Source organism: Jaculus jaculus, chromosome 15 (genome assembly GCF_020740685.1).
Source record: "Jaculus jaculus isolate mJacJac1 chromosome 15, mJacJac1.mat.Y.cur, whole genome shotgun sequence".
NCBI lineage: Eukaryota > Metazoa > Chordata > Mammalia > Rodentia > Dipodidae > Jaculus > Jaculus jaculus.
Genome location: NC_059116.1, coordinates 35963819 through 35990771, shown reverse-complemented (window position 1 = coordinate 35990771; position 26953 = coordinate 35963819). Strand labels below are relative to the sequence as shown.

At 54.1% G+C, this 26953-nt stretch overlaps 1 protein-coding gene across 1 annotated transcript; it reads left to right on the top strand.

Annotated features, from left to right (window-relative positions):
- The first annotated feature begins 2231 nt into the window (after window positions 1-2231).
- Window positions 2232-25557, top strand: Gna11 (G protein subunit alpha 11). Its single transcript, XM_045135052.1, has 7 exons — window positions 2232-2413; window positions 19765-19949; window positions 20634-20788; window positions 21761-21889; window positions 22842-22971; window positions 23059-23212; window positions 23368-25557. The coding sequence occupies exons 1-7, from the start codon at window positions 2278-2280 to the stop codon at window positions 23556-23558; spliced, it is 1080 nt and encodes a 359-aa protein (XP_044990987.1). The 5' UTR covers window positions 2232-2277; the 3' UTR covers window positions 23559-25557.
- Window positions 25558-26953: the final 1396 nt, after the last annotated feature.

Genomic DNA, 26953 nt, shown 5'->3' with positions numbered 1-26953 from the left:
CTGACCCCTTCACTCCCTGCTTATCTCAGATGGGGAGATCAGCATTCCAAGGGCAGCTCTGAGGATGCATTATGGTTGCTGGTGCTTGGGCCTGTGCAGGATAGGGACACTGACCAGGCTTGGTCACACAGTTATTGGGCAGTGCACCGGGCTCTCCTCCTCCACCAGTGGATTTCGAGTGCCAGAAGCAATAACCAAATCCCAAACCAAAGCAACAAGAAAAAAAAAACAAACAAACAAACATTGGGCTAGAGAGATGGCTTAGTGGCTAAGGCACTTGCCTGTGAAGCCTAAGGACCCAGGTTTGATTCCCCAGAACCCATGTAAGTGAGATGCACATGGTGGCACATGTGTCTGGAGTTCATTTCCAGTGGCTGGAGGTCCTGGTGTGCCAATTATCTCTCTCTAATAAACAAATAAATAGCTCAGCGTGGTGGTACATGCCTTTAACCCCAGAACTTGGGAGGCAGAGGTAGGAGGATTGCCATGAATTCGAGGCCACGCTGAGACTACATAGTGATTCCAGGTCAGCCCGGGCTAGAGCGAGACCCTATCTCAAAAAAATGTAAATAAATAAATAAAATATTTTTAAAAACATGTACACAAGGGCTGGGGAGATAGCTCAGTGGTTAAGGCTCTTGCTTGCAAAGCCTGTTGGCCCAGGTTCAGCTCCCAGTGCTTGCCTGTGAAGCCTCAAGACCCAGGTTTGAGTCCCCAGAACACACATAAGCCAGATACACAAGGTGGAACACGTGTCTGGAGGCCCAGGTGCACCCATTCTCTCTCTCTCTGCTTGCAAATAAAAGTAAAACTAAATAAACATGAGATTATAAAAGCCATGCACAAAAGGCTGTGAGGTAGTGCTTGGTATACAGCAGACACTCTGCTAGTGCTTTTTTCTAGGCCGGTATCCAGCAGGTGCTCACTTGGATGCCTTGTTTACCATACAAACCCCACAATGTGGTATGCAGAAGGCATTGCATCACTACTTGGTCCATCTGTGCTTAGTGCACAGTTGGTGCTGCATCAATGCTAGGCCAATACTTTGTATAAACCGTACTTTCTGTTCATCTTCCTGCCTTACCCGTTATATATGTCATAGGTCCTGCTGAGTGTCTGGTCTGTACTCGGCTTTAATTACTGTGCAGCTGGTCTGTGTCTGGTGTAATTGTAGGTGCTGCTTTACTACTTGGTCTGTGCTTTGATACACAGTAGGTGCCACATTAATGCTAAGCTAGTCAGTAGTTAGTATTAAGGGGTGCTACCTGGACAGCAACAGGTGCTCTATTAATGCTCGGCCCATGCCCAGTGTGTAACATGCATTCTGTTTATGCTTGTGTCCTGTCTGAAGCTTCATTAACGTCTGCTTGGTCTACGGCAGACGCTGCATGAATGTCTACAGTAGCCATGGCATCATTGCCTGGTTTAAATAGACATTCTGCGTATGCTTGTGTCCTGGCTGGTATACAGTCAACGCTGCATCAATAGATACTAGCTCAATGCCTTGCATACCGAAGGTGCTACATTAATGCCTAGTATACAGAAGGCACTCTGGTGCACAGCAAGGCTGCTGCATCAGTGCCCCCTACACGGCAGACGGTAGGCACTCTTCATGCAGTGCCCTGTCTGGTATACAGCAAGCGCTACATCAATGCCAGGACGACAGTAGGCGTGCTCCAGAACGGACCAGGCTGGTATGGAGGCCACTGCAGGCAATCGCTGACCAGGAGCGCGTCTCTCCCTGGTTCTCAGGGCTGAAGGGCCTCGAGCGGAGCCGGGCGGGGCGGGGCGGGGCCGAGCGGAGTCGAGCGGAGCCGAGGGGAGCCGATCCGAGCTCCACGACCGACCTCCGCGTTCCCAGAATCCCCGGCGGCCGCGCCCAGCCGGAGCCTGCGCAGCCTCTTCCCACGTCGGCGGACCCCCCCCCTCCGCTGCGCAGCTGCGCCCCGCCCCCGCCCCGCCCCCGGCACCTAGGCCCCGCCCCTCAGCGGACCTCTAGTCCCGCCCCCGCGGCGCGCGCGCAGCCCGCCGGCCCCACCCATTGGCCGCCGCGCCTGCCCGTCGCGGGCGTGCTTCGCTGGGTCGTCGGGCGCCGACGCTCGGTCCCGGCAGCTGCGGGTAGCGGCGGCGGCGGCGGCTGCGCGGCGCGGCGCGGCGCGGCGCGGGCGGGGCCGGGCGGCTGGGCTGAGGCGGCTCCGGCGGGGCCGGGCCGAGCCGTGGGGAAGACAGCGGCTGGGGGTGGGGAAGGGACGGCCGGCTACGGCCGGGGCCGCGACGATGACTCTGGAGTCCATGATGGCGTGTTGCCTGAGCGACGAGGTGAAGGAATCTAAACGCATCAACGCCGAGATCGAGAAGCAGCTGCGGCGGGACAAGCGCGACGCCCGGCGCGAGCTCAAGCTGCTGCTGCTCGGTGGGTGAGCGGGCACGGGCCGGGGTCCTTGTCTCACCGGAGCCACCACCCCTGACTCCCCCCCCCCCCCAGTCACCTGCCGGCCGTGCAAGGGGACCTGGGCCCAGGGTGCTTCGTGCTCAGTCTCAGGGTGCTCGGTGTTCTGTCCCTGCACCCGGATTACCAAGGCGGCCACCCCGTGTGTTCCCCCGATTATCACTTGCCAGCCGTGCAAGGAGACCTGGACCCGAGTGTTTGGTGCTCAATTCCAGGGTGATAGATGCTAGGTTCCTGCACTCGGTTTACCAAGGCGGCCACCTTGTGTTCCTCTAGTGTCATCTCCTGTGGCAGCCATGCATGGAGATCTGGGCCCAGGGTGCTCAGTGCTCGGTCCCTACACCCAGGTGACAAAGGCGGCCACCCTGCGTCCCCTGAGGATACCTGTTAGCTGTGTAAGGATGCAGTTCCTGGGTGCTCCGTGTTTGTTCCCTGCATCCGAGTAACTTAAGACAGTAACCCCAGGTCCCCCAAGGGTCATGTCTCATCTATGCAAAGGACACTTGAACCCATGGTGCTTGGTGCTCAGTTCCTGTACCCAGATGACCAGGGCAGCAACTCTGAGCTGATGGTGGCTGGGCCACCCAAGTCTCCCCCAAGTTGCCAGGGAGTATTGCCCTGAGTGATTAGCCTTTGTCCTAGGTCCCCAGAGAAAATTGGCAGCCTTCTTCAAATCTCTGCAGATCGCTAGTGATGCAGGTCCCCCAGTTGTCCACATCTGCCCGTAGTGGCCATTCTTTTGCATGGCGCTCAGCCCCTCCCATGCTGTCCAGGGTGGCCTGCCCTTTCCTGGACTCAGTCCTTGCCTGAATTACCCACTTAAGAGTCCCCTGGGGCCCTTTGTGGCTATAGTCTCTTATTTGGGCTGGATGAGGCCTCAACTTCATTTGGAGTTATCCCTGTTTCTCTGATGGTAGATCCCTCCTAATCAGCTGCCTTGTCCCTGATGGCCGCATTGACTCCCCAGGTCCCTTGGTAATCTGCCTCTGGCTCTCTTCTTGCCCAGAAGCCCCTCTGACCTGCTCAGCCCCATGGCCTCCCTGTCCCTGTCCCCTTTCCAGTAACCCCGATTGCCTGTGTAGTTTGTGTCTCCCACTTGCTGGGGCTCTGGCCCCCCAAGGCCCACCTGTTGCTGGGAGCCAGAGGGCCCAGGTCCAGCTGCTGTCATGCTGTCACCCCAAATAAGGGCCCCAGTGAGGACTGGGTGGCCCATGCTCTGCCTGCCTCTTGCAGCTCTTGGTTGAGCTGTGAGCTAGGCCAAAGTGCAATGTGCCGGAGCGGGGAGGGCCCTTGGAGGGTCAGAGTGGGAACCCTCAAGAGGTATGTTTACATGGTTCTGGGAGTTTAGTTTGGTGCAAGGGGCTGGTAACAGTGGTGCGAGAGTCATTCTCAGGGAGGTAGCCTGTGTGACCCTTGGGCCTCAAAGGAAGTACCTATTACTTTTTCTTCCAGTGCTCTCTGGTTCCCCAAAACCTCTGAACTGCCTTTTGGGTTAGGTAAGTGGACGGGAAAGGACCCTGCAGCCTATAGGGGTCTGCAGCTGTCCAGGGTGACCCTCTGGGATGGGACAGCATGATGCTGGACAGCTGCCTGCTGCAGAGGAGGGACAGAGATAGAATTTGTCCCTTAGGGTAGCATTACACGGCTGTGCCCTTTGCTGGGTGGCCCCTTAGGTCCTGTCTCCTCCCTGGCATGAAGCTTGAGGTCTCAGCTTCAAAGATGCCATCTGATTCCCGCTTTGCAGCTTAGCCGAACTGTCCTCTGAGTGACAGGTTTGGTGTGGGCCTAGATGAGGTGCTATGTGGCCATCCCAGCAGCCTTTGGCACCTGCTTTTGACCCAGCATGGAAGTCAAGGTTGAGGGCCTGACAAGACAGAGGCGGAAGCTTGAGAAAGAAAGATTCTTGTGTCTGGGGAGGACCCACATAAAAGTCATGCAGGGATGTCCTGGGAGGGCTTCCCAGAGGAAGTGACCATAGCTGGACCATGAGGTGCTGAGAGTCCTGTGGGCCCCCAGAGAACTAATAGTCCCAGTGCCTTTAGTCTTGGACATTGGATCCTGGCCAGAATGACTTGTGTGACCAGGGCAGGGGAGGCCACTCTCCACATAGCTCTACACCTGTGTGTGGGGACCCCTCTATCCTGCCCACCAGCTTCCCCATGTCCTGGCACTGAACAGAAGCTCATGAGCAACTGTCCCCCATTTCATAGCAAGCTGACAGTAGAGACCACATTGTCCCATTGCCCAGGGGGTCAGCCAGACCTGGTTTGGCTCCCTGTAACTCCGCCTTTCCCTGTCCTGTCCCTGCTGTCTACTGTGGCTCCCTGAGTGGAGGGAGGGTCACAGCACACTGTGGTATCCTAGGATGTGGGGAGGTCAAGGCCACCAGAGACCAGTCAGGGTATAGTCTGGGACACTGCCTTGTCCACGGCTATGTCCCATCATCGTTGCCCTGGGCTGCACGTGGCCTGCGCGTTTCCTCAGCCAGTGGACATTTTAATGCCTCTGCGGGGATACATCCCTGGTACTGTGGGCATCAGGTAGTTCTCTGGGGTGTCCCAGCTCCATTAGCTCGACTCTTGGCACTCCCCTGGTATGATAGCCACATGGGTACCTGGACGTCTCCCACATTCCCAGGGCCAGGGTGTCCCCTCTGGCCCCGCCTTGCTGGCCGAGCGGCTGTGGTCAGGGTGAGAGGCTTGTAGAGTGCTGTTGGAAGGAGCGAATGCACCCAAAGCCATGTGGGTGGGTTCAGGACTTGGACTATGTGCACATGTGTTTCTGGTTTGTGTGGAGACATGTTCCAGGCTTCTTCTGTGACATTCCTGGTGGCTGTGGCCATGGCCATTGATGCATGGGCTTAGAGAGGATGAGGCCTCTAGAGAGGGAGCGAGGCCTCTAGAGAGGGAATGTGACCTCTGGCCTGAGGTCCCTGTGTGTCCCCAACTCAGGAGCCCTGGTGCTGAGGCTTCAGGCCCAAATGCAGCTTTAGGTCTCCTGTCACTGCAAGTCTGCCGATGCAACCTGGGGGCGAGGGCCAGTGGCTCTGTGGGTTCTGTCTGTGGGAGCAAGCTACTCAGGACTGGGGGGGGGGGCTTTGGGTTTCTGTTGCAGGGAGCAGGCCATGCAAGACTGTGGGGGACTCCTGCAGAGTAATGGGCAGCATGGGGACTGGCTTGGAAATCCCTGTCTTAGGCTGGGTGGAGGGCAGGGCTGGGCAGTGGCTTCTAAATAAAGCAGGGCGGTGAGCTCCCGGCTTCCTGTCCTCCCAGAGCCACGGGCTGGGCGGCCAAAGGCCAAGGATCCGGCGGGGTTGGCCTCGGGGTGGGTGGACCTCCGGCTAGGGAGGAGATGCAGACAGGATCATGGCCTTGACCCCAGACCATCTATCCAGGATCTGGGGTTCCTGGCCTTCTTGTTCCTCATGCTCAAGTGTCAGCAGCACTAGACCTGCCTGGCCTCGGCTCTCAGCTTCCTTGACTGTCCCCCAAGGGCCAGGGACTACCGCCCCTCTCCTGTGGAGCATTCAGGACCAGGACATGGCAAAAGTCCCAGGAAAATTAGACAGGTTGTGGGGTTGTACTCAGTGGGTAGCTCTTGCTTAGCATACACCAGGCTCCAGGTTCCTCTCCAACACTGCATAAACCAGGCATGGTGGCACATGTCTGTCATCCTGCACTTAGGAAGCAGGAGGATCAGGAGTTCAGGGTTGTCCTTGGGTACATAGCAAGTTCGAGGTCAGCCTGGGCTACATTAGAATGTGTTTTGAAAAAACAAAGGATGCGGCTGGAGAGATGGCTTAGCAGTTAAGGTACTTGCCTACAAAGCCAAAGGATCCAGACTTGATTCCCCAGGACCCACGTAAGATGCACAAAATGGTGCATGTGTCTGGAGTTTATTTGCAGTGGCTAGGAACCCTGGTGCACTCATTCTCTGTCTCTATCTGTGCGCTCTCGCGCGCTCTCTCTCTCTCTCCCTCTCTCTCTCTCTCTCTCTCTCTCTCTCTCTCTCTCAAATAAATAAATATTTCAAAAGAGAGAAAAAACAAAGTACAGGTTGTATCTCTAAGGAGGTGGGGTCCCCCAGGCACAGTGGTGTCCTTTCTGTGTGGCCATCCTACACAGTACCTTCCCCTCATCTGAGGTGTTGCTGGTCCTCCTGAAATCAGGACCCTGCTGCCCCCAAAAGAGAGGCCATGAGATTCTGGACTGTGGGATATATATGTGCAGGCATTGGGAGGTGAGGTGTCAGGGCTTCCAGGTTACTTTTCTTTCCCAGTCATCTGCTGATTTCGGCAATTAGGGCCCCTGTAGGCTCCTGATATATGTAAGTTAGCCAGGGTGTATGATGGGTCCAGGCTGTTCCCATATGCCCCTTGTGTCCCATTGCTAGGTTCCATGGATACCATTGTCCTGTGCCTCTCCCTCATGTCTCCTCTGGTTGCCTCTGCGTCTGTCCCCTGACTTGAAACAGTTGGATCTGTACTCTCAACTCATTGCCAGGGTCTGGCCCTCCTCTACTCAGGAGCTTGTTGGCAGACCCTCCCCATCCCCTGCTCTCCTCTGGTGGCCTAGGGTCCAGCTGCTGAGGCTGGGGTGGGGCTCCACACTGTCCCCAGGGGTTCCCTGGGCCCCAACACAGTGATGGACACACTGTGGGCAGGCAGGTGGGGGCTGAGGTTCTTAGCCATTCAGGTCTCAGTCTCCACAGGACTGGGTGAGTTGAGATCTGGTAGGTAAGGGCACATGGGTACCATTGTTGGGACATTGGTGATGCTGGTACGCCAGAGGCCACCACAGGGACTGACTTTCCTTGGAAAATCACTGGGTCAGAGTTATGCTGTCTGGCCTGGGTGCTAGGGACAGAGGACGGGGTCCTTCTCTGTGGGCGTCCTGAGCCCTGCTGGGCTGTGAGCAGTCTCTGGCCTCTACATGCGCCATGCCAAGAGATCCCTCAGTGTGGCAGTTACACTGTCCCCAGATGTCACCCACAGTGCTGTGGGGTGGGGCCACCCTGAGTAAGGACTGACCTTCAGAGCCCCTTGCTTTCCAACCATGACGCCCCTCACATTTCATGTCCCTCTCCGCATGTGTCGCCTGGCTACACAGGCTCTCCTGCTCTTTGGCCTAGCCTTGTGGCGAATGTAGTAGCCACCAGGGTGTGCGAGACCATCTTCCGCTAGCCACGTGACTGCAGACAGGCTTGGGCCCCAGCGCCACCTGCCCTGCCTTCCACAGGATCCAAGGACTGGTGAGCCCCAGGCAGCCCTCCACGTACCCTGAGCTCTGTGCCAGTAGGAACGGGGCCATGCTCTGGTTGAGACAGAGGTGAAGACTAGGCCTTGGTTACTCATCTGTTGAGGGGGACAGTTCCCTGCTGACAATTGAGGGATTGTGTGAGGACGAAGCCTGTGAGGCCAGTGTGGGGCTTGGCTGAAGTGGGCACACAGTGATCGGGAGACCACCCTGTTCCACCCTTTCTTCCCCTGTGTGTTGCATGTCCTCAGTGACAGCATGGACAGCCTGCACAGCACTGTCCCCTCAGAACCGGCTGTTCAGGAAGTACTGAACTACCAAGCACGGGGCATCTGTCTCTGCTCTCTGCCCAGCTTTCCAATAGATACCGAACATACTAACTTCCAGGTCACATTGAGGTCTGAGGAGGGCCATGTGACAGGATGTGGTCACCCTGGGAAGCATGGCCCTGTCACATTGTGACCATCCTCTGAGGCTCCATGTAGTGAACACCAGGCCCTTGCCCATGCAGACACTTCCCAGGCCCGTTGTGTCTGGAATTGAGATGCTAAGCCTAGACTGGCATGGTGTATGTGCCCTGTGGGTGTGCCAGCAACCCAGTTGGCCCTCTTATGGCAATCAGCTTGTACCTTGTTGGTGATGGTTGATGACCTGGGCAGGCAGGGCTGTTCCGGCCCCCTCTGGCCCCTGTGCTGTGGTCTGCAGTGTCCCTCGAGGTCCTGTTCTTAGCTTGGCACTATCAGGAGGCAGGGGGAGGTGATTAAGTCACTGGTCACTGAGAATATCCCTTTAGCAGGGCCTGGGGGATCCCAAGCTCTCTATCACCCTCTTTTTTTTTTTTTTTTCCGAGGTAGGGTCTCACTCTGGTCCAGGCTGACCTGGAATTAACTCTGTAGTCTCAGGGTGGCCTTGAACTCACAGCGATCCTCCAAAAGGCGTGCGCCACCACGCCCGGCTCACTCACCCTTTTATATCCTGGCTATGAGGGAATATATATACATTTTGTTGTTGAGTCTATCCCATGTCACCCAGGCTGGCCTCAACTTAACTGTGTAGCAGAGGATGACCTTGAACTCCGGATCCTCCTGCCTGCACCTGGGAGGTGGTGGATGGATAACACCCAGTTTATTCAGTACTGGGCGTGGAACCCAGGGCTCCGTGCATGTTAGGCAAGGGATCTACCACTATGTGACATCCATGGGTTTGGCTTTTAATGTTGTTTTGTTTTTAATATTTTATTAATTTATTTGGGAGAGAGGCAGATGAGAGGATGAGGATGGGTGTACCAGGGCCTCCAGCCACTGCAAATGCACTCCAGATGCATGTACCACCTTGTGTATTTGGCTTACATGGGTCCTGGGGAATTGAACCTGGGTCCTTAGGCTTTGCAGGTAAACACCTTAATCACTAAGCCATCTCTCCTGCCCCGCCCCAATTTTTTTTTCCCCCCCGTTTTGTCTTGTTTTTCAAGGTAGGATTTCACTCTATCCCAGGCTAACCTGGAATTCACTATGTAGACTCAGGGTGGCCTTGAACACATGGTGATCTTCCTGCCTCTGCGTCCCGAGTGCTGGGATTAATGGCATGCGCCACCACTCCTGGCTTCCCTGCCCCCACATTTTAAAAAAATGTTTTATTTATTTATTTGAGAGAGAAAGTGGTAGGTAGAGAGAATGTGTGCACTAGGGCCTCTAGCCACTGCAAATAAACTCTAGGCATGCGCTACCATGTACATCTGGCTTACGTGGGTACTGGGGCATTGAACCTGAGTTGTTAGGCTTTGCAGACAAGTACTGTAACCATTAAGTCATCTCTCCAGCTTGGATTTTTTTCTTTTTTTTGAGACAGTCTCAAAATGTAGTCTAGAATGGCTTTGAACTCATGGTGGGGTGTGTTTCTGTGGTTTTGCTGTTTTATATGTTCCCACCAAATGCACAGAGTCACAAGGCACAGCTCAAGGACCGAAGGCTCTGAAGCCCCTGTGCAGACTGGGCTCAGAGGACACAGCCCAAGCATGAGGTCTGAGCCAGAGCCCAGAGTCCACAGAAGCAGGGCACCACGGCCCTGGCATCTGTCATGCCAGCGTGTCTGCACGAGAGGGGGCAGGGAATGAGAACCTGCATCAAACAAGGTGGGCAGTGAGGACCTCCGCCTGCAGTCACATACAAGATTTAAAAACCCACAGCTAAATAAACTGTGGCTCTTCATGAGTGGGCTGTCTTCCTGTGAGATTCAGGATCAGTGAGCTGGTGGCACAGGCTGGGGCAGCACGCTTGAGGAAGCATGAGGCAGGAGAAACCTATGCCAAGCTCTGGGGCCTTTGGGAGGGACTGATGAGGCCGCACATGGGAATGAGAGTGGCTGTCAGATGGGTGAGGCAGGTGCCTGCCCAGCTGGGTGTTGAGAGGTTACCTTGGGGAGTGGATCTGCACGGAGCCCTTGCTGGCACCCCCTGGTACTGGTGTGGCCTTCTGGGTCCATCAGTGCCACCCTCAGTCCTTTGCAGGATCTGCCCCTGGTGTGTAGATAACATGGTGTCAGCAAGGCCAGAGGCCAGCTGAATCGCTAGAGGGATTGACTTGAGGCAGTGGCTCCTCTTGGGAGGTCCCAGGGCTGTCTGGGCCCTCATCTGGCAAAGTTTTCTAAGTACCAGGGACAGGGACACTGTTGCCTAGGCTGGGGAGTCCCAGCCACAATGCCAAGATGCCTGATGTGTGCAGGCAATATGGCCTGGGGCTGCTGAACTACTTGTGTCCCTCAGTTTTCCCAAATGAGCTGCAGTAATAGTCATCTGTAGGAGGCCTGTAGATGGAGTTGGGCCTTGGTGTGGACAGTTTGTGAAACCGGTCTGTGGCTGTGGTCTAGCATTGCCCTCTGCAGGGCATGTCTGCTTACTCAGGCCCTGCACCAGCGTGGCAGCCTCTCCAGCCTTCCTTGACCAGTCCGTGTGGGAGCTTGTGTGCTGCTCCCTGTGAGGGAAGGTGACATATGCCTCGTGTGGTTTCAGATGTGTAGCCAGGTGTGCTGCAGCCTCATGCAGAGGGCCAGGTGGGGCACCACTGCCAGTGGAAAGGTTTCCAACTCCTGGCTTACGACAGCAAGACCCGTGTTTCACCCAAGATGTTGGCTCTGCCTCGAAGACATGGGGATCACAGTGTGTGTGTGTGTGTGTGTGTGTGTGTGTGTGTATCCATCATCCACTCACCCTTTCATCCACCCATGCACCTGTCCATGCCACCCCTTTTGCCCTTCACGGTGTCTCCGAGATCCATTGCTCTGCCCGTCACCACCTTGCCTTTATGTGGATTTTAACCCTTCTCTCCCCTTTCTGAGAGATTGTCTCTGTCTGTCCCCTCTTCCTGGTATCCTATGGTGTCCCCTTTGCCTATCTCCTTCTGGCCCCCTCCTCCATGTCGGTCTCAGTAGAGCCTGTTTCATGGGATAGTGGGCGTGCTGTGTGATCTCTGGGCTGCAGCCACCGTCCTGCTTGGCTAAGCCTGGGGGTGACGTGGCAAGTATCCCAGGGGCTGCACCTGCTGTAGGTGCCTTAGGACTTGCTGAGGTCCCAGGTGCCTTGGGCATTGAGACTCTCCAGGAGCTTGACTGGATGGGATGGAGTGCAGGCTATAGGTGTGGCTGGCCTTGTCTCCAAGTTGTTCAGGACATCCATGTTCAGGGGTTGGGGACACAGAAGGTAGGCATCAATGTCCAAGGACACCACCACACCCAGCGTCCTGGATGTCTTGAGTAAAAGGCTTATGATCCCTGTTGGCTTGCAGGGCAGGACCTTGGGTGGCCTGTGCCTACATGCAGGTGTCCTCTGATGCCATTTTAGCCAGAGTGTTGCCAACCCTAGGGCCCCTTCCTGTCATCCCTGCCTCTCACACTGGCCACTGCTGTCCTCTTTCTGAGATTCTGTCATCATGGTCTCAGCTAGAGGCTGAGCATGAGACAGCGTGTCCCAGCCTGCTTTCTGTGTCCTCATGGGTTGATGGGTGAGGTGGCCCTCTGAGGCTCTCTAGAAGGCCCTGTTTCCACTTGGAACACCTCCCTTCTGGCCCAACCCTGTCTCATAACATGGTGGCCTTGGGGCAAGGGTTTCAACACACAAGTCTGGACAGGTATTCAGGCCACAGGGTCATTGCAGCCCTTCCTCAGTGTCCACTGGCATCAGCCCATCCCTCCCTACTGGGTGCCCATCACCGGTTGTGAGCCATCCGAATTGGTGCTGCTCTTTGCCTGTTGAGAACAAAGCAGCTATGGCTACCCTGGGCCCATTTGCTGGGTTGTATAGTTACCATGGTGGGGACTAGAGATCCAGGATTCCAAGCAGGGCACTGTGGAAATGTGCAGAGGCTGTATCTTAGGATCTTGTACATTCTGTGCTTCTGGTGGTACTTTTGGAGCCAGGAGGAGTCAGACAGCTGAGATGGAACCTGGAGAGAATGGCTTAGAGGTGCTTGTTAGCAAAGTCTGAAGGTGTGGGTTCAATTCCCCAGTACACATATAAAGCCAGATGCACAAAGTAGTATATGTGTTTTGCATTTTGTTAGCAGTGGAAAGAGGCCCTGGTATGCCCATACTCTCTCCCTCACTCTCCTCTCTCAAACAAATAAATTAATATATAAATTGTAAAAAGAGAATTGAGGGCTGGAGAGATGGCTTAGCTGTTAAGGCACTTACCTGCAAAACCAAAGGACTAAGGTGCCATTCCCCAGGACCTACGTAAGCCAGAGGCACAGGGGTGGTGCATGTGTCTGGTGTATGTTTTCAGTGGCTAGAGGCTCAGGCCTGCCCATTTTCTCTCTCTCTCAGATATATTAAAAATTAAAAAAAAGGGGGCTGGAGAGATGGCTTAGCAGTTAAGCGCTTGCCTGTGAAGCCTAAGGACCCCGGTTTGAGGCTCGGTTCCCCAGGTCCCACGTTAGCCAGATGCACAAGGGGGCGCACGCGTCTGGAGTTCGTTTGCAGAGGCTGGAAGCCCTGGCGCGCCCATTCTCTCTCTGTCCTTCTCTCTGTGTCTGTCGCTCTCAAATAAAAAAAATAAAAAAAATAAAATTAAAAAAAAAAAACAAAACAATTTGAGCTGGCTGTGGTGGCGCACGCCTTTAACCCCAGCACTCAGGAGGCAGAGGTAGGAGGATCACTGTGAGCTCCAGGCCAGCCTGAGACTACTTAGTTAATTTCAGATCAGCCTGGGCTAGGCTAGAGTGAAACCCTACCTCAAAAAAATTTTCTTAAAGAAAGAAAACTTAAGGGGCTGGAGAATGGCTCAGTGGTTAAAGGCACTTGCTTGTAAAGCCTGACAGCCTGGGTTAAATTCCCCAGTACTTATTTAAAGTCAAATGCACAAGTGCACATGGATTTGGAATTCGTTTGCAGTGGTAAGAAGCCCTGATGTGTCCATTCTCAGAATCTCTCTGTATGTCTCTATTGCGCTTGTGTGTGCGCGCTCTCTCTCTCTCTCTCTCAAATAAATAAAAGTATTTTTTAAAAAAGAAAAAGAGTCTGGTATAGTGGCTCACACCTTTAATCCCAGCACTCAGGAGGCAGAGGTAGGAGGACCACCATGAGTTCAAGGCCAACCTGAGACTACATTGTGAATTCCAGATTAGTCTGGGCTAGAGTGAGAGCCTGCCCCAAAACCCCCTCCCCCTCCCTCCCCCAAAAAAAAGAGGAACTGAGAGGCTGGGCAGGGCAAGTCATGGAGTCATGGTACTCAGTTGGGACCAGGGGCCCCAGGTGAGACATTGGCATTTGGAGAAGTAAAGTCTCGTGTAGGAGCTCCCCAGGTTACAGGGCACACTACGGCATGTAGTACAGCCACACCTGCCTGAGTGGTCTGTCCAGATACTGTCCAGAGCCTGACCAAGTGCTCCAGGGTGACCTGAAGCCCTGGGCCAGCTGGGCCTGGCTTGGTATCCAGTGTCCTCTGCGTCTACTGGTCTCCTGCCTCCCACAGTGGCCTCAGTGGTCCCTCTCATTGCTGGATCCCTGACCACCTGTCTGGAGGAATGGCTGTCTTGGCTACACCCTGTTGGCCATGGTTTGAGCACTGGGTGAGCCCTTGCTCCAGGGAGACAGGCTGTGGGTCAGTCACTCTGCCCCAGGCACATTCCTGTCCTTTCCTCCGGCCACGGCCATTGGTGGCGTGCAGCCTTCTCAGCAACTCCTTGGCTGCGCGTTGCCTCCCTCAGGCGTGGGACATTGGGCCGCGTGCTCACAGGGTTGACTCTGGCCTGAGACATGCTCTGCCCAGCTCCCCACCCAAATGGACAGCGTGGATTTTTATGTTTGATCTGTCACGCCCAGCAGTCCTTGTAAGCTCATTGCCCCCCTTGGGCCTAATGGCACCTGTGGCCTGAACTGCTCCACTCCCCTCAAAGCTCTGCTACTGCAGGGATGCCACAGAGCCAGCTTTGTGTGTCTATGCACTGTCCCTTGCAGGATAGTTGTGGGGTGGGAAGCTGGGCCACCCTAACAATTGCTTTTGATCATTAAATTAACCACACACAGTAGTTAGTGGGTGTTCTGCGGGCAGGTGAGCCCCAACGTCCGTCACCTTTCCACAATCTCTGATCTCTGTCTATCTGGCATCCGGGTCTGAGGCTGGCCTTTCTGATGCATGCTAGAGGCCAGTGCAGCCTAGGAGAGCCCACTCTAGGGTGACTTCACTAAGGACCCACCAACCTCAGTTTCCACCAAACAAGCCATTTCAGGCTGTCACTCTACCTCTGACCCCGCCCCCAGCCCTCACTGTGGGTTCTAGGCTGTCACTCTACCTCTGACCACGCCCCCAGCCCTCACTATGAGTTCTAGGCTGTCACTCTACCTCTGACCACGCCCCCAGCCCTCACTGTGGAGTCTAGGCTGTCACTCTACCTCTGACCCCGCCCCCAGCCCTCACTGTGTGTTCTAGGCTGTCACTCTACCTCTGACCCCGCCCCCAGCCCTCACTGTGGGTTCTAGGCTGTCACTCTACCGCTGACCACGCCCCCAGCCCTCACTGTGGGTTCTAGGCTGTCACTCTACCTCTGACCACGCCCCAGACCCTCACTGTGGGTTCCAGGCTGTCACTCTACCTCTGACCACGCCCCCAGACCCTCACTGTGGGTTCCAGGCTGTCACTCTACCTCTGACCACGCCCCCAGCCCTCACTGTGGAGTCTAGGCTGTCACTCTACCTCTGACCACGCCCCCAGCCCTCACTGTGGAGTCTAGGCTGTCACTCTACCTCTGACCCCGCCCCCAGCCCTCACTGTGTGTTCTAGGCTGTCACTCTACCTCTGACCACGCCCCCAGCCCTCACTGTGGAGTCTAGGCTGTCACTCTACCTCTGACCACGCCCCAGACCCTCACTGTGGGTTCCAGGCTGTCACTGTACCTCTGACCACGCCCCCAGCCCTCACTGTGGGTTCTAGGCTGTCACTCTACCTCTGACCCCGCCCCCAGCCCTCACTGTGGAGTCTAGGCTGTCACTCTACCGCTGACCACGCCCCCAGCCCTCACTGTGGGTTCTAGGCTGTCACTCTACCTCTGACCACGCCCCCAGCCCTCACTGTGGGTTCCAGGCTGTCACTCTACCTCTGACCACGCCCCCAGCCCTCACTGTGGGTTCCAGGCTGTCACTCTACCTCTGACCACGCCCCCAGCCCTCACTGTGGGTTCTAGGCTGTCACTCTACCTCTGACCACGCCCCCAGCCCTCACTGTGGGTTCTAGGCCGTCACTCTACCTCTGACCACGCCCCCAGCCCTCACTGTGGGTTCCAGGCTGTCACTCTACCTCTGACCACGCCCCCAGCCCTCACTGTGGGTTCCAGGCTGTCACTCTACCTCTGACCACGCCCCCAGTCCTCACTGTGGGTTCTAGGCTGTCACTCTACCTCTGACCACGCCACCAGCCCTTACTGTGGAGTCTAGGCAGGAACTCTACCTCTGCCTGAGACACATGCCAGCCCTCTTTATTATTTATTTATCATGTTTTTAAAATTTATTTTTTATTTTATTTTTTTATTGACAACTTCCATAATTGTAAGCAATATCCCATGGTAATTCCCTCCCTCTCCCCACTTTCCCCTTTGAAACTCCATTCTCCATATTCCCTCCCCATCTCAATCAGTCTCTCTCTTATTTTGATGTCATGACCTTTTCCTCCTTTTATGATGGTCTTGTGGAGGTAGTCTCAGACACTATGAGGTCATGGATATCCAGGCCATTTAGTGTCTGGAGGAGCATTTGTAAGGAGTCTACCCTTCCATTGGCTCTTACATTCTTTCTGCCACCTCTTCCACAATGGCCCCTGAGCCATGGAAGGTGTGATTGAGATATTTCAGTGCTGAGCACTCCTCTGTCACTTCTCAGCACCATGTTTTTTTTTTAATACCTTTTAAAATTTATTTATTGCTGGGCATGGTGGCACACACCTTTAATCACTGTGAGTTCAAGGCCATCCTGAGACTACATAGTGAATTCCAGGTCAGCCTGGGCTAGAATGAGACTCTACTTTGAAAAACCAAAAATAAAATAAAATAATTATTAATTTGCAAGCAGAGAGAAATAGGCAAGCACCTTAACCACTGAGCAATCTGTCCACCCCCCCTTTTTTCCTCAATTTTTATTAACATTTTCCATGACTATAAAAAATATCCCATGGTAATACCCTCCCTCCCTCTGCTTTCCGCTTTGATATTCCATTCTTCATCATATCCCCTCCCCATCTCAATCAATCTCTCTTTTATTTGATGTCTTGATCTTTTCCTGCTCTTATGATGGTCTTATGTAGGTAGTGTCAGGCACTATGAGGTCATGGATATCCAGGCCATTTTGTGTCTGGGGGGAGCACGTTGTAAGGAGTCTTACCCTTCCTTTGGCTCTTACATTCTTTCTGCCACCTCTTCCACATTAGACCCTGAGCCTTGGAAGGTGTGATTGAGTTGTTACTCAGTACTCAGCACTATGATACTTTCTGAGTCGTCCCAAGGTCACTGCCATCTGAAAAGAGAAGATTCTCTACCCAAAGTGAGAGTAGTGTTAATATAAGGGTATAAATATTAAGAGAAGTGCTTACTGGGCAATTTGATAAGCATAGTATATACTTTTTTCCAGACATCAGCAGATGTTACACCCCTAGGGCTCATGACTACCCCTGTTTTAAGTTTTCAGTATCAGGGATGTATTCCCTCCCATGGAGCGGGCCTCCAGTCCAATTGGAGGGCAGTCGGTTTCCACCATGACAGATGTGCCACTATTGTATCCGTTGCCTTATTTGCCCTGGCTGGCCAAATATAAGGCTTGCAGTGTCCACTGTTGAGTATCTTCACTGGTGGTATCTTTCTCCCATTGAACTACATGTAGAATGGCTTCTTCCAGCTTTCTATCAGCTGGTCGACATGGAGGAGGTTATCAGCTTAATTCCAGCAGGATTTCTCAGTGGCCTTGCAACCCAAGTATATGGAGTCTTCAGCAATAGGGTCTTACCATCTTTTTTTTTTTTTTTTACTTTTTAAAAAACATTTAGATGGAGCTGAAGAGATGGCAGGCCTAAGGACCCAGGTTCGATTCCCCAGTACCCATGATGCACAAGATGACACATGTGTCTGGAGTAGTTTTTTTTTTTTTTTTTTTTGCAGTGGCTAGAGGACCTGGTGTACCCATTCTTACTCATTTTTCATCTCTCTCAAATATTTTAAAATAGGTGGGCATGGTGGCACATGCCTTTAATCCCAGCACTTGGAAGGCAGAGATAAGAGGGTCTCCTTGAGTTTGAGGCCACCCTGAGACTACATAATGAATTCCGGGTCTCCCTGGGCTAGAATGATACCCTACCTTAAAAAACAAAACAACAAAAAGATTTAGGGGTCAGGTATGATGGTACACGCCATTAATCCCAGCACTCAGGAGGCAGAGGTAAAAGGATTGCTGTGTGTTCCAGGCCAGTTTGGGATTACAAAGTGAGAGCCAGTTCAGCCTGGGCTAGAGTGAGACCTTACCTTGAAAAAAATATTTAGGGTTGGAGAGATGGCTTAGCAGTTGTGCTTGTCTGCAAAGCCTAAGGACCTAGGTTTAGTTCCTTAGCCAGATGCACATGGTGGCACATGTGTGTGGAGTTCATTTGCAGTGGTTAGAGCTCCTGGCATTCCCATTCTTTCTCTCACATAAATCAAATAAAAATAAATGTTATTTTTAAAAAGAAAATATTCCCAAGCCTTAGCTGCAGAGCTTCTCTCCAACCCATCTGTCTGTCTGTCTGTCTTCCTTCCTTTCTTTCTTTTTTTTTTTTATTTTGAAACAGGGTTTCCCTAGTTTTCCCACTGGCAGTCTGAAATATGTGATCTTCCTGCCTCATGTCCAGAGTAGCTAGGATGACAAGTCTGTCACTGTGTCCAGGTTGTGATAGCATTTTGTCAGTTACGAGTGAAAGGGCCATGTGGCTCCCAGCTGAGGAGTTCCCAGCTTGGAATGGGTGGATGCCCAGCATGCTGCTCAGGGCCCAGGACTGAGCAGCGGCCCATCTTTGTCCGCAGTGTTGTCCTGGAGCCAGCAGGGGTGCTGTCCTTGCTGGGTGCTGGGTGCTGCCTGTCCTTCCCCGTCAGCAGTGGTGTGGGGCTGTGGGGATCCTCGCGTCACTCACCTCCACCTGCACTTGGTATTTTCAGGCTGCTTGGCTTGTTTTTTTTTTTTAAAAATATTTTTTTTTATTTATTTGAGAGTGACAGAGAAAGAAAGAGGCAGAGAGAGAGAGAAAGAGAGAGAGAGAGAGAGAGAGAATGGGCACGCCAGGGCCTTCAGCCACTGCAGATGAACTCCAGTTGTGTGCACCCCCTTGTGCATCTGGCTAATGTGGGTCCTGGGGAGTTGAGCCTCAAACTGGGGTCCTTAGGCTTCTCAGGCAAGTATCTCAACCACTAAGCCATCTCTCCAGCCCTTGTTTGTTTTTATTTTAGAGAGAGAGAATTGGCTGGCTGGGCCTCAACCACTATAGTTGAACTCTAGACACTTGCCCCACCTAGTGGTCATGTGTGACCTTGCACTTGCCTCACCTTTTGTGCGTGTAGCTTGCTTGGGATATGGAGAGTTGAACATGGGTCCTTAGGCTTTGCAGGCTAGTACCGTAACCACCAAGCCATCTCTACAGCCTAATAAGCCCTTGGTTTTTAATTGTATTTATTTGTGCATCTGTGCATGTATGCATATGGACATGTGTATGGGCATGTTAGGCTCTTTTTCTTTTTAAATTTACTTTTTTTTTTTTTTGGTTTTTTGAGGTAGGGTCTCACTCTGGTCCAGGCTGACTAAATTTACTTTTTTTTTTATTAACAACTTCCATGATTGTAAACAATATCCCATGGCAATGCCCTCCCTCCCCCCACTTTCCCCTTTGAAATTCCACTCTCCATCATATCCCCTCCCCCTTTCAATCAGTCTCTTTTATTTTGATGTCATGGTCTTTTCCTCCTATTATGAGGGTCTTGTGTAGGTAGTGTCAGGCACTGTGAGGTCATGGATATCCAGGCCATTTTGTGTCTGAGGGGAGCACGTTGTAAGAAAAAAAAAGAAAGAAATTAGAATGGACTTTACCTGCATCAGCTCCCAAGGCTCTTAGAATTTTGCATTTGGGAGCTCATGATTCTCTTGAGGAAAGTCCATAGTTCCCAACCTCCACACAGCTGTGGTAACCAAGGTGCTCTAGCTCCCTGACCTGCAGGGGAGTGTGTTGGAGTGGTGGCTTCTTGATGACGTGCCATGGTGTTTTGTTACTGACTCCCATGGAAACCTGAGGAGGTGTGAGGTGCTCAGGACCTGGGTCTGTACTCATGGAGATTCTCCTGCCTCTGCCCAACCCCCCCCCCCCCCCCCGTTGTGCTGAGATTAAAGGCATGCGCCAACACACCTGGTCCCGGGGGATCTTTGTGCACTGTCCTGTTGACATTGGATGGGAGGGCCAGACTTGGGATGAGGTTTGAGGTTATCTCATGGGAACATGCTGGAGGTCATGGTGGTGACAGTGGTGCAGTGACTTGTTCTTGCGTGAGATAGAGTCGCTCTGGGGTTGCCCTGCAGGCACCGGTGAGAGCGGGAAGAGCACCTTCATCAAGCAGATGCGCATCATCCACGGCGCCGGCTACTCGGAGGAGGACAAGCGCGGCTTCACCAAGCTGGTCTACCAGAACATCTTCACTGCCATGCAGGCCATGATCCGTGCCATGGAGACGCTCAAGATCCTCTACAAGTACGAGCAGAACAAGGTGAGTGGGGTGGGGGTGCTGCATGCCTTGACACTGATTTGTCTATGTCTGTACTGTGGGTGGGCAACAGGTCAGGCAGGGGCTGTGGGGAGGCCCAGAGGCCTGCAGGGGGAGCTGTGACAGCTCAGCCACTCCTTATCCGGGTGTGACAAGGGTTGGGTGGCCTGATGCACATGGGACATGGGGGGTGATCTGTTGAGGCCACACTTTGTCCTCAGGCTGGGAGCTGTGCCTGTTCCTAGATGTGTGAGAGAGAGTCCATGTTGGGCAGAATGAATTGAGGTGGCTCAGTGACCGAGCTGGGGACATGGAGGGTTGGCATTCCAGAGCTTCTGAGAAAGCTGACGGCAATGTGGGGCAGTCAACACCATACACCGTGTGCCCTGCGCTGGCATCTTACGCAGCTGAGTTCCCTGACTGGGTTTCTCTTGGCTTTCGAAGGAGCAGGTTCAGGGCTGGGACTAGGCCTCAGTGGGTTGAGTGTTTGCCTATCCTGCATGAAGCCCTGGATTCCATCCTGAGCACCACATAAAGTAGATGTGGTGATGCACACTTGTCCTCCAAGCTTTTGGCAGGTAGAGGCAGGAGGAGGCAGAATCCAAGGTTGTGCTTGGATACATAAGGAGTTCCAGACTGGTATGGCTACCCCCCCCATAAAGTTGTGGCCTGCCCTTCTGCCCACAGGCCAATGCCCTCCTGATCCGGGAGGTGGACGTGGAGAAGGTGACGACATTTGAGCACCAGTATGTGAATGCCATCAAGACACTGTGGAATGATCCCGGCATTCAGGAGTGCTATGACCGCCGGCGCGAGTTCCAGCTGTCTGACTCGGCCAAGTAGTGAGTGTCACCATGGGACAGAGGCCCCAGGACAGGACACAAGGTCTTCCTGCACCTGGCCCTGCTGTCACCATCAAGCTCCCATCCTGGGGTTGGGAGTTGGCTACACCCTGGGTGTGGTCTGGTGGGCAGCCCCAGAAGGCTTGTGGCCTGAGGGTGAGCTACCCAGCCTGACCCTCATAAACCACAGGGCTACCTGTGGCAAGTTCCTGGTTGGCTGTGCCCTATGAAAATAAATGTCTGCCCTCCCACTGGGTCTGGAGGGAGACTGCAGGGCACAGGACCAGGCTGTTCCACCCTTGTACTTAGGCCTCAGAGAGACTGTGGAGGGGCTTGGACAAACCTGGACCCCATGACTGTCCCAGAAGGGCCACTTGTCCTATAGCCTTCCCCCTTGTCCCCATGCCTAATCTGGCTAGAAAGCCTGGCCCTGATCTGAGAAGCCCTCAGGCTTACACATGGCAGCCTGGGGATCTTGGCAGCATGTGACGGTGCAGGGTCCTGGGCTGTCAGGGCATTCAGAGAGAAGACTGTGTGAGGTATAGCATCCTTAATGGTCCTGTGTCCCTAGCTGTCCCTTCTGTATAAGCCTGTAGCTCATAGAAGTGGCTATTTGAATTCTCCAGAGCTGTCACTTGTACCCAGTGGACCTCTCTGATTCCTAGCACTGCCTTGCATGCTCCCTGCTTACACATGGCCCTCCTGGGTAATGGTGCCAGGTCCCTCAGGCCAGCCGCAGTTCCATCCTAGGGGACTTGTGTCTCCCAGTCCCTAGGAAGCAGCCTCCTCCCACTGCCCATGTCGGGTGGGGACTGTTCCATCCCCTTGGACTGTGTCCTGGTCCCTCCATCTCCCCTGCATGTGCTGCATGTCACTAGGTCCCTGTCTGTTGGTGGGTGGGTGCCTTATCCCATTGTGTCCTCACCTCTTCATCCCTGGCTGCTGTCTGAGCAGACACCCACTGTCTTGCAGTTACCTGACTGACGTGGACCGCATTGCCACAGTGGGCTACCTACCCACCCAGCAGGATGTTCTGAGGGTGCGTGTGCCTACCACAGGCATCATCGAATACCCCTTCGACCTGGAGAACATCATCTTCAGGTGCCAGGATGTTGGGCAGGGTGGGGTGGTCACGGAGGTCCCAGCTGGTGGGGAGGGTGCTGTGACCTAGGGGATGCCCTCCCAGCCCCAGGCCTCCTTGGGCTTTGGAGAGCATGGGGAACTCTCAGTGGACCCTAATAGGCCCTGTACACACAAGTTGGGCCCATGGCATCCACACCCCTCTCATGGCTTCAGCGACTCAGATCCTGAGGTGCTGAGCAAAGGCTCAGGAGGCCACAGGCAGTGGTGCAGCGCACTTCTAGCTTATCAGGGTGCTGGGAAGGAGACTCTAGAGCTCAGCTCTGTGTGGCCCTTACTATTTAGAGCTGGTCTATGGGTACTGTTCCTGTCCTCTTCCAGGCCCCTGCCCTCCCTCCAGGCTCCTGTACATCCTTTTCCAGGCCCTCATCAATGTCCTTCAGGCTCCATCCTCCTCCAAGCCCTCTCCTCCTCCAGGCCCCCGTCCTCTTCCTCCAGGGTCCTGTCCTCCTCCAGGTTCCCATCCTCCTCCTCCAGGCTGCCATCTTTTTCCTCCAGGGTCCTGTCCTCCTCCTCCAAACTGTCTTCTTCCTCCAAGCCCCATCCTTCTCCTTCAGGTTCTAGTCCTCCTCCTCCAGGCCCCCATTCTCCCACTACACCTTCACCCAATCACCAATAGTGTGTGGGGTGTTGCGTCTGTCCCTGACACTGCAGACATCATTGTCACTGCTCCCTAAGGGACACAGTGCATCCTCAGTCATCTTAAGATGGCTTTCAGTCTGCAGAAGTTCTAGGCAAGCACTGCGCCACATACGTGACGGACTTAAGCACTCTCCAGTTCTCTTATCTCCGGGTCCTTTCTGGGGCTGCCACCTGGGCTGGCATGGATGGTTCTCACAACTCCTGTGGTCGGATGGCCTGTGTGGCCTGGAGGCTGTTCTGAAGCTGAAAGTCTAGTGTTCTCTTTCTCCAGGATGGTGGACGTGGGCGGACAAAGGTCTGAGCGCCGGAAGTGGATCCATTGCTTTGAGAATGTGACGTCTATCATGTTCCTCGTGGCACTCAGTGAATACGACCAGGTCCTGGTGGAGTCAGACAATGAGGTGGGGCCAGGGCCAGGGTAGGGTGGGCAGGGGAAGGGGAGAGGGCACCTTGGGAGAGCAGCTGCTCATGCACCCCCTCCTCCGCAGAACCGTATGGAGGAGAGCAAGGCGCTCTTCCGGACCATTATCACCTATCCATGGTTCCAGAGCTCCTCAGTCATCCTCTTTCTCAACAAGAAAGACCTGCTGGAGGACAAGGTCCTGCACTCACACCTGGTGGACTACTTCCCAGAGTTTGATGGTGAGTGCATGCATGACGGTTGTCATCCAGGGCTGGCATGGAGAGATGGGTACAGGCCCAGTGGGTGTTCACAGGGATGGTGTTAGCACTGGGCGGGCTGGCACAGCACCACGTGTTAGGCCGGCTCTGACCACAGCCCTTGCCCACCACACCAGGCCCCCAGCGGGACGCACAGGCGGCTCGGGAATTCATTCTGAAGATGTTTGTGGACCTGAACCCCGACAGTGACAAGATCATCTACTCCCACTTCACATGTGCCACAGACACAGAGAACATCCGCTTTGTGTTTGCAGCCGTCAAAGACACCATTCTGCAGCTGAATCTGAAGGAATACAACTTGGTGTGAGCACCACCGCCTCCCTCACTTCCCTCCTTCTCACCTCTCCTCAAGGGCAAGGGCGGCCTCTTTCTGGCCTGGACTTGTGGCTTGAGTTTTTTTCTAGAAAAAGAAAAACCAAAAAAAAAAAACAAAAACAAAAAAAACCCCAAATAAACAAAACCCCAAGGCAGACACATGGACACCAGTGTGCCCCAGGCCCTATGGGAGCCCAGCCCTGTGGCCAGCACAGTGGGGGCTGTGGCACCCAAGGCCTTGCGGCAAGCCCAGTCTATCACTCCTTGGTGCCCTGCGTTCAAATCCTCCTCCATCAGGAAGGCCTGGAGGCTTGGGGCTGCCTACTTGCCATTTTCTAAGTTATTGATGTCCATACATCCATGTCCTCCTAGCCCACGCTGTCTGCTCCCTGGACACCAAGAAGTGGGAGTGGGCAGCACCCCGTGCCCACCCTGGGAAGTGCCTAACCACATATATATATATACACACACATATATATATTTTTTCTTTTTAAAGAGAAAAATAAGCTCTCCTGGTTCAGCAGACGGAGGTCCCTCTATGTCCGCTTGCCAGGGGCAGGCCAGGCTAGAGCTGGGGAGATCCTGAGGGGATCCCAGTATGCTGTCCCTGACCATCTGGCTTGGAAAGTCTGTGGGGACTGTGGGGAGTTGGGGCAGCTGGAGGGGATGGGCCCCATCCAGCTAGGTGTGGCCTTGTGGACAGGGCGGCAACTTTGGGATTACTTGAGTTCTTGTTTTCGGGTGGGGCGGGGACGTCTTCCCAGTGTACTCAGGTCTGTCCCCAGAAGCAGAAGTGGGGATGCTGCCGGTAGCTCTACCCATGACCCATCCCAAGCTCTTGTCCCTGCTCTGAGCCCTTAGGCGAGAGCCCCCACTGGGACTTCCCAAGGCAAGGAGACAGCGCGCGGAAGGTGGTGGCCGCTGGTCCTGAGGGGGCTGTCCCTCACGCACACTACAGTGTTCTGTTCTGTTCTGTCAGATTCTCTTTGTATTTGTATGTGGGTCCCAGGTCAGGATGGCAGGTAATGCCTTCCTCCCACCAGCTGTGCTAGGACCCTGGGCCTCAAACAAGTTCCAGGAGCATCCACTCATATGTGGGCCAGCCTGAGGACCAGCCACATTGTCCCCCTGCTCCCTGGAGAAAGAAATGGGGCGTGTGGCCATGGTGGCCCACAGGGTCAGGACAGGCAGTATGGTGGGACAGCTACATTCCTGACCACTGGCCTGTGTCGTCTCCCCTGGGTCCTCACACCAGGGTCTCATGTCTGTGCCACAGTGGGGCAAGGCCTACCATGTGCCAGTTATTGTATTGCCCACCCAACAGCTACGTGGCCATTACCTGCCCCAGGAGCCTGGGGCCCTGCAGGTGGCCCAGGCGGGGCCCCTCAGTCTAGACCAGGGGTCATGAGCCAGCCAAGTGTTAGCCCTGCTCAGGGCCGTGTACCAAGTATCCAGGCTGCCATGGCCATAGCCAAAGCCCTAGAGGACAGTGTTTGGTTTGCCTGAGTGGCTGGCAGAGGGGCCGGTTCAGGGGAACCAGACAGGGCCCTCATGTCTGTGCCAGTCGGTTTGGGACAGAGTCCCAGCCCTGCCATGTCCACTCTTGCCCTGCCACAGGTAGCCTGGCTATGGGGGTCCCTGCTCCGTGGAGTTCTCCATGTGTGTCATGAGTGCCAAGCACCCTCCATCATCATGGGGGTGACCTGACCACCCTTGTATATTACACAGCCCTGATTTCCGCCTATTTAAGAGAACACTATGTGCTGTTTTTAAAACCTCTGGCCTTTGCATGTATGTGTGGTGGAGGGGAGAGTGGGTCGGGCACACGGCCCCATGCCAACCTCCCACAGCCCAGGAGGGACAGGTGCCAGGGTCTGTGTGGCAGGTCACAGCCCTCACCCCCCAATCCAGAGATTGAATTGAAATTGACTTTTCATATCTTTCTTCTGAAATGAATTCTGTTTTAAATCAGAATAAATTTTGTTCCTAAATGCTGCAGCCCCTTCTGGTTTATTTTTCTTGGCCAGCTGAAAGGAAGAGGTAGCGCAGGCTTGTCCCCCAGGGTGCCTGGTATCCCTGGGCTCCACGCAGCCACACAGCACGGAACCTGCTGTGCCTCCCAGGAGCCATTCACAGGTCTGGCATTCAGCCGTCCTCATGGATTGCCTTAAAAAAGACTGAGGCCAGCCAGGTATGGTGGTGGTGCAGCACATACCTTTAATCCCAGCACTCAGGAGGCAGGGGTAGGAGGATCGCTGTGAGTTTGAGGCCACCCTGAGACTACATAGTGAATTCCAGGTCAGCCCGGGCTAGAGTGAGATTCTACCTAAAAAAAACGAAAAAAATAGGGCTGGAGAGATGGCTTAGTGGTTAAGGTACATGCCTGCGAAGCCTAAGGACACAGGTTCGGTTCTCCAGATGCAGATGCACATGGTAGCACATGCATCTGGAGTTCGTTGCAGGGGCTAGAGGCCCTGGTGTTCCCATTCTCACTCACTATTGCTCTCTGTCCCTCCCTCTGTTTCAAATAAATATAAATAAAGAAAAAAGAATGGTGGGAATTGCTCAGTGGTTAAAGGCAATTGCTTGTAAAGCCTGATGACCTAGATTTGAAGTTCCTTAGCCACCCATGTAAAGCTGGATGGGCATTCATTCGATCGCAGCAGCAAGAGACCCTGAAACATCCACACACAAACATACCCGTGCAAATGAATGAAAATGCTCTTGAGCAGCAGCAGGAAGCCCGTTTACATAGCTGTGCGGCCATCCCTCCCCTCCACGTCCAGAATTCCTCTCTGTCCCCGTACGGAAGTTGTGCCATTGAGCACCTCTTGCCGCCCTCCAGCATCCACTGTCCACTTCTGTCTCTGATCGAATGTCTCTAGGGACCTTGTGGGAGTGGGACCTTGCAGTGTGTCATGTGTAATAACACCAAGCATTGCATTCTTGAGACCCCCCAGTGTTGGAAAGGGTTAGAATGTTCTGCCGTCAGTGAGGTTGTCCTGTTCTCTGTCCCGGGGCTGGGTCACAGTGTTGTCTTTGTGACATTTGGATGCCTAGACCAGGCTCATACGAATGTGGGTGTGCTCATATGTCTTTGGGTTCATCTCCAGCAGTGGACATGTTGGGTGATGTGGTAACTGAATTGAGTGTTTTGAGGAGGCACGTGTGCTTTGACAAGCCAGGCCCAGGACCTAATAGGTCCCTCAAGGCTTCCATGGAAGGAAGATGGGTCAGTGGGAGCTGGGGGTGAGGTTGCTTTAGATGGGCCCCGGGGAGAGGCGTTTGGGAGAACCTGACATCTCAGGAGGATCCTGCGAGTGACAAGGGGCGGAGACACCACACTTGCCCAGGAAAAGGGTCTCGGCCAGTGTGAAGACCCGGAGA

Excerpts from the sequence above, each read along its gene's own strand:
- Gna11 (XM_045135052.1), top strand. The coding sequence starts at position 2,278 with ATGACTCTGGAGTCCATGATGGCGTGTTGCCTGAGCGACGAGGTGAAG. Across the intron at positions 21,890-22,841 it reads CTGGAGAACATCATCTTCAG|GATGGTGGACGTGGGCGGAC; the intron begins GTGCCAGGATGT and ends CTCTTTCTCCAG. Across the intron at positions 23,213-23,367 it reads CTACTTCCCAGAGTTTGATG|GCCCCCAGCGGGACGCACAG; the intron begins GTGAGTGCATGC and ends CCACCACACCAG.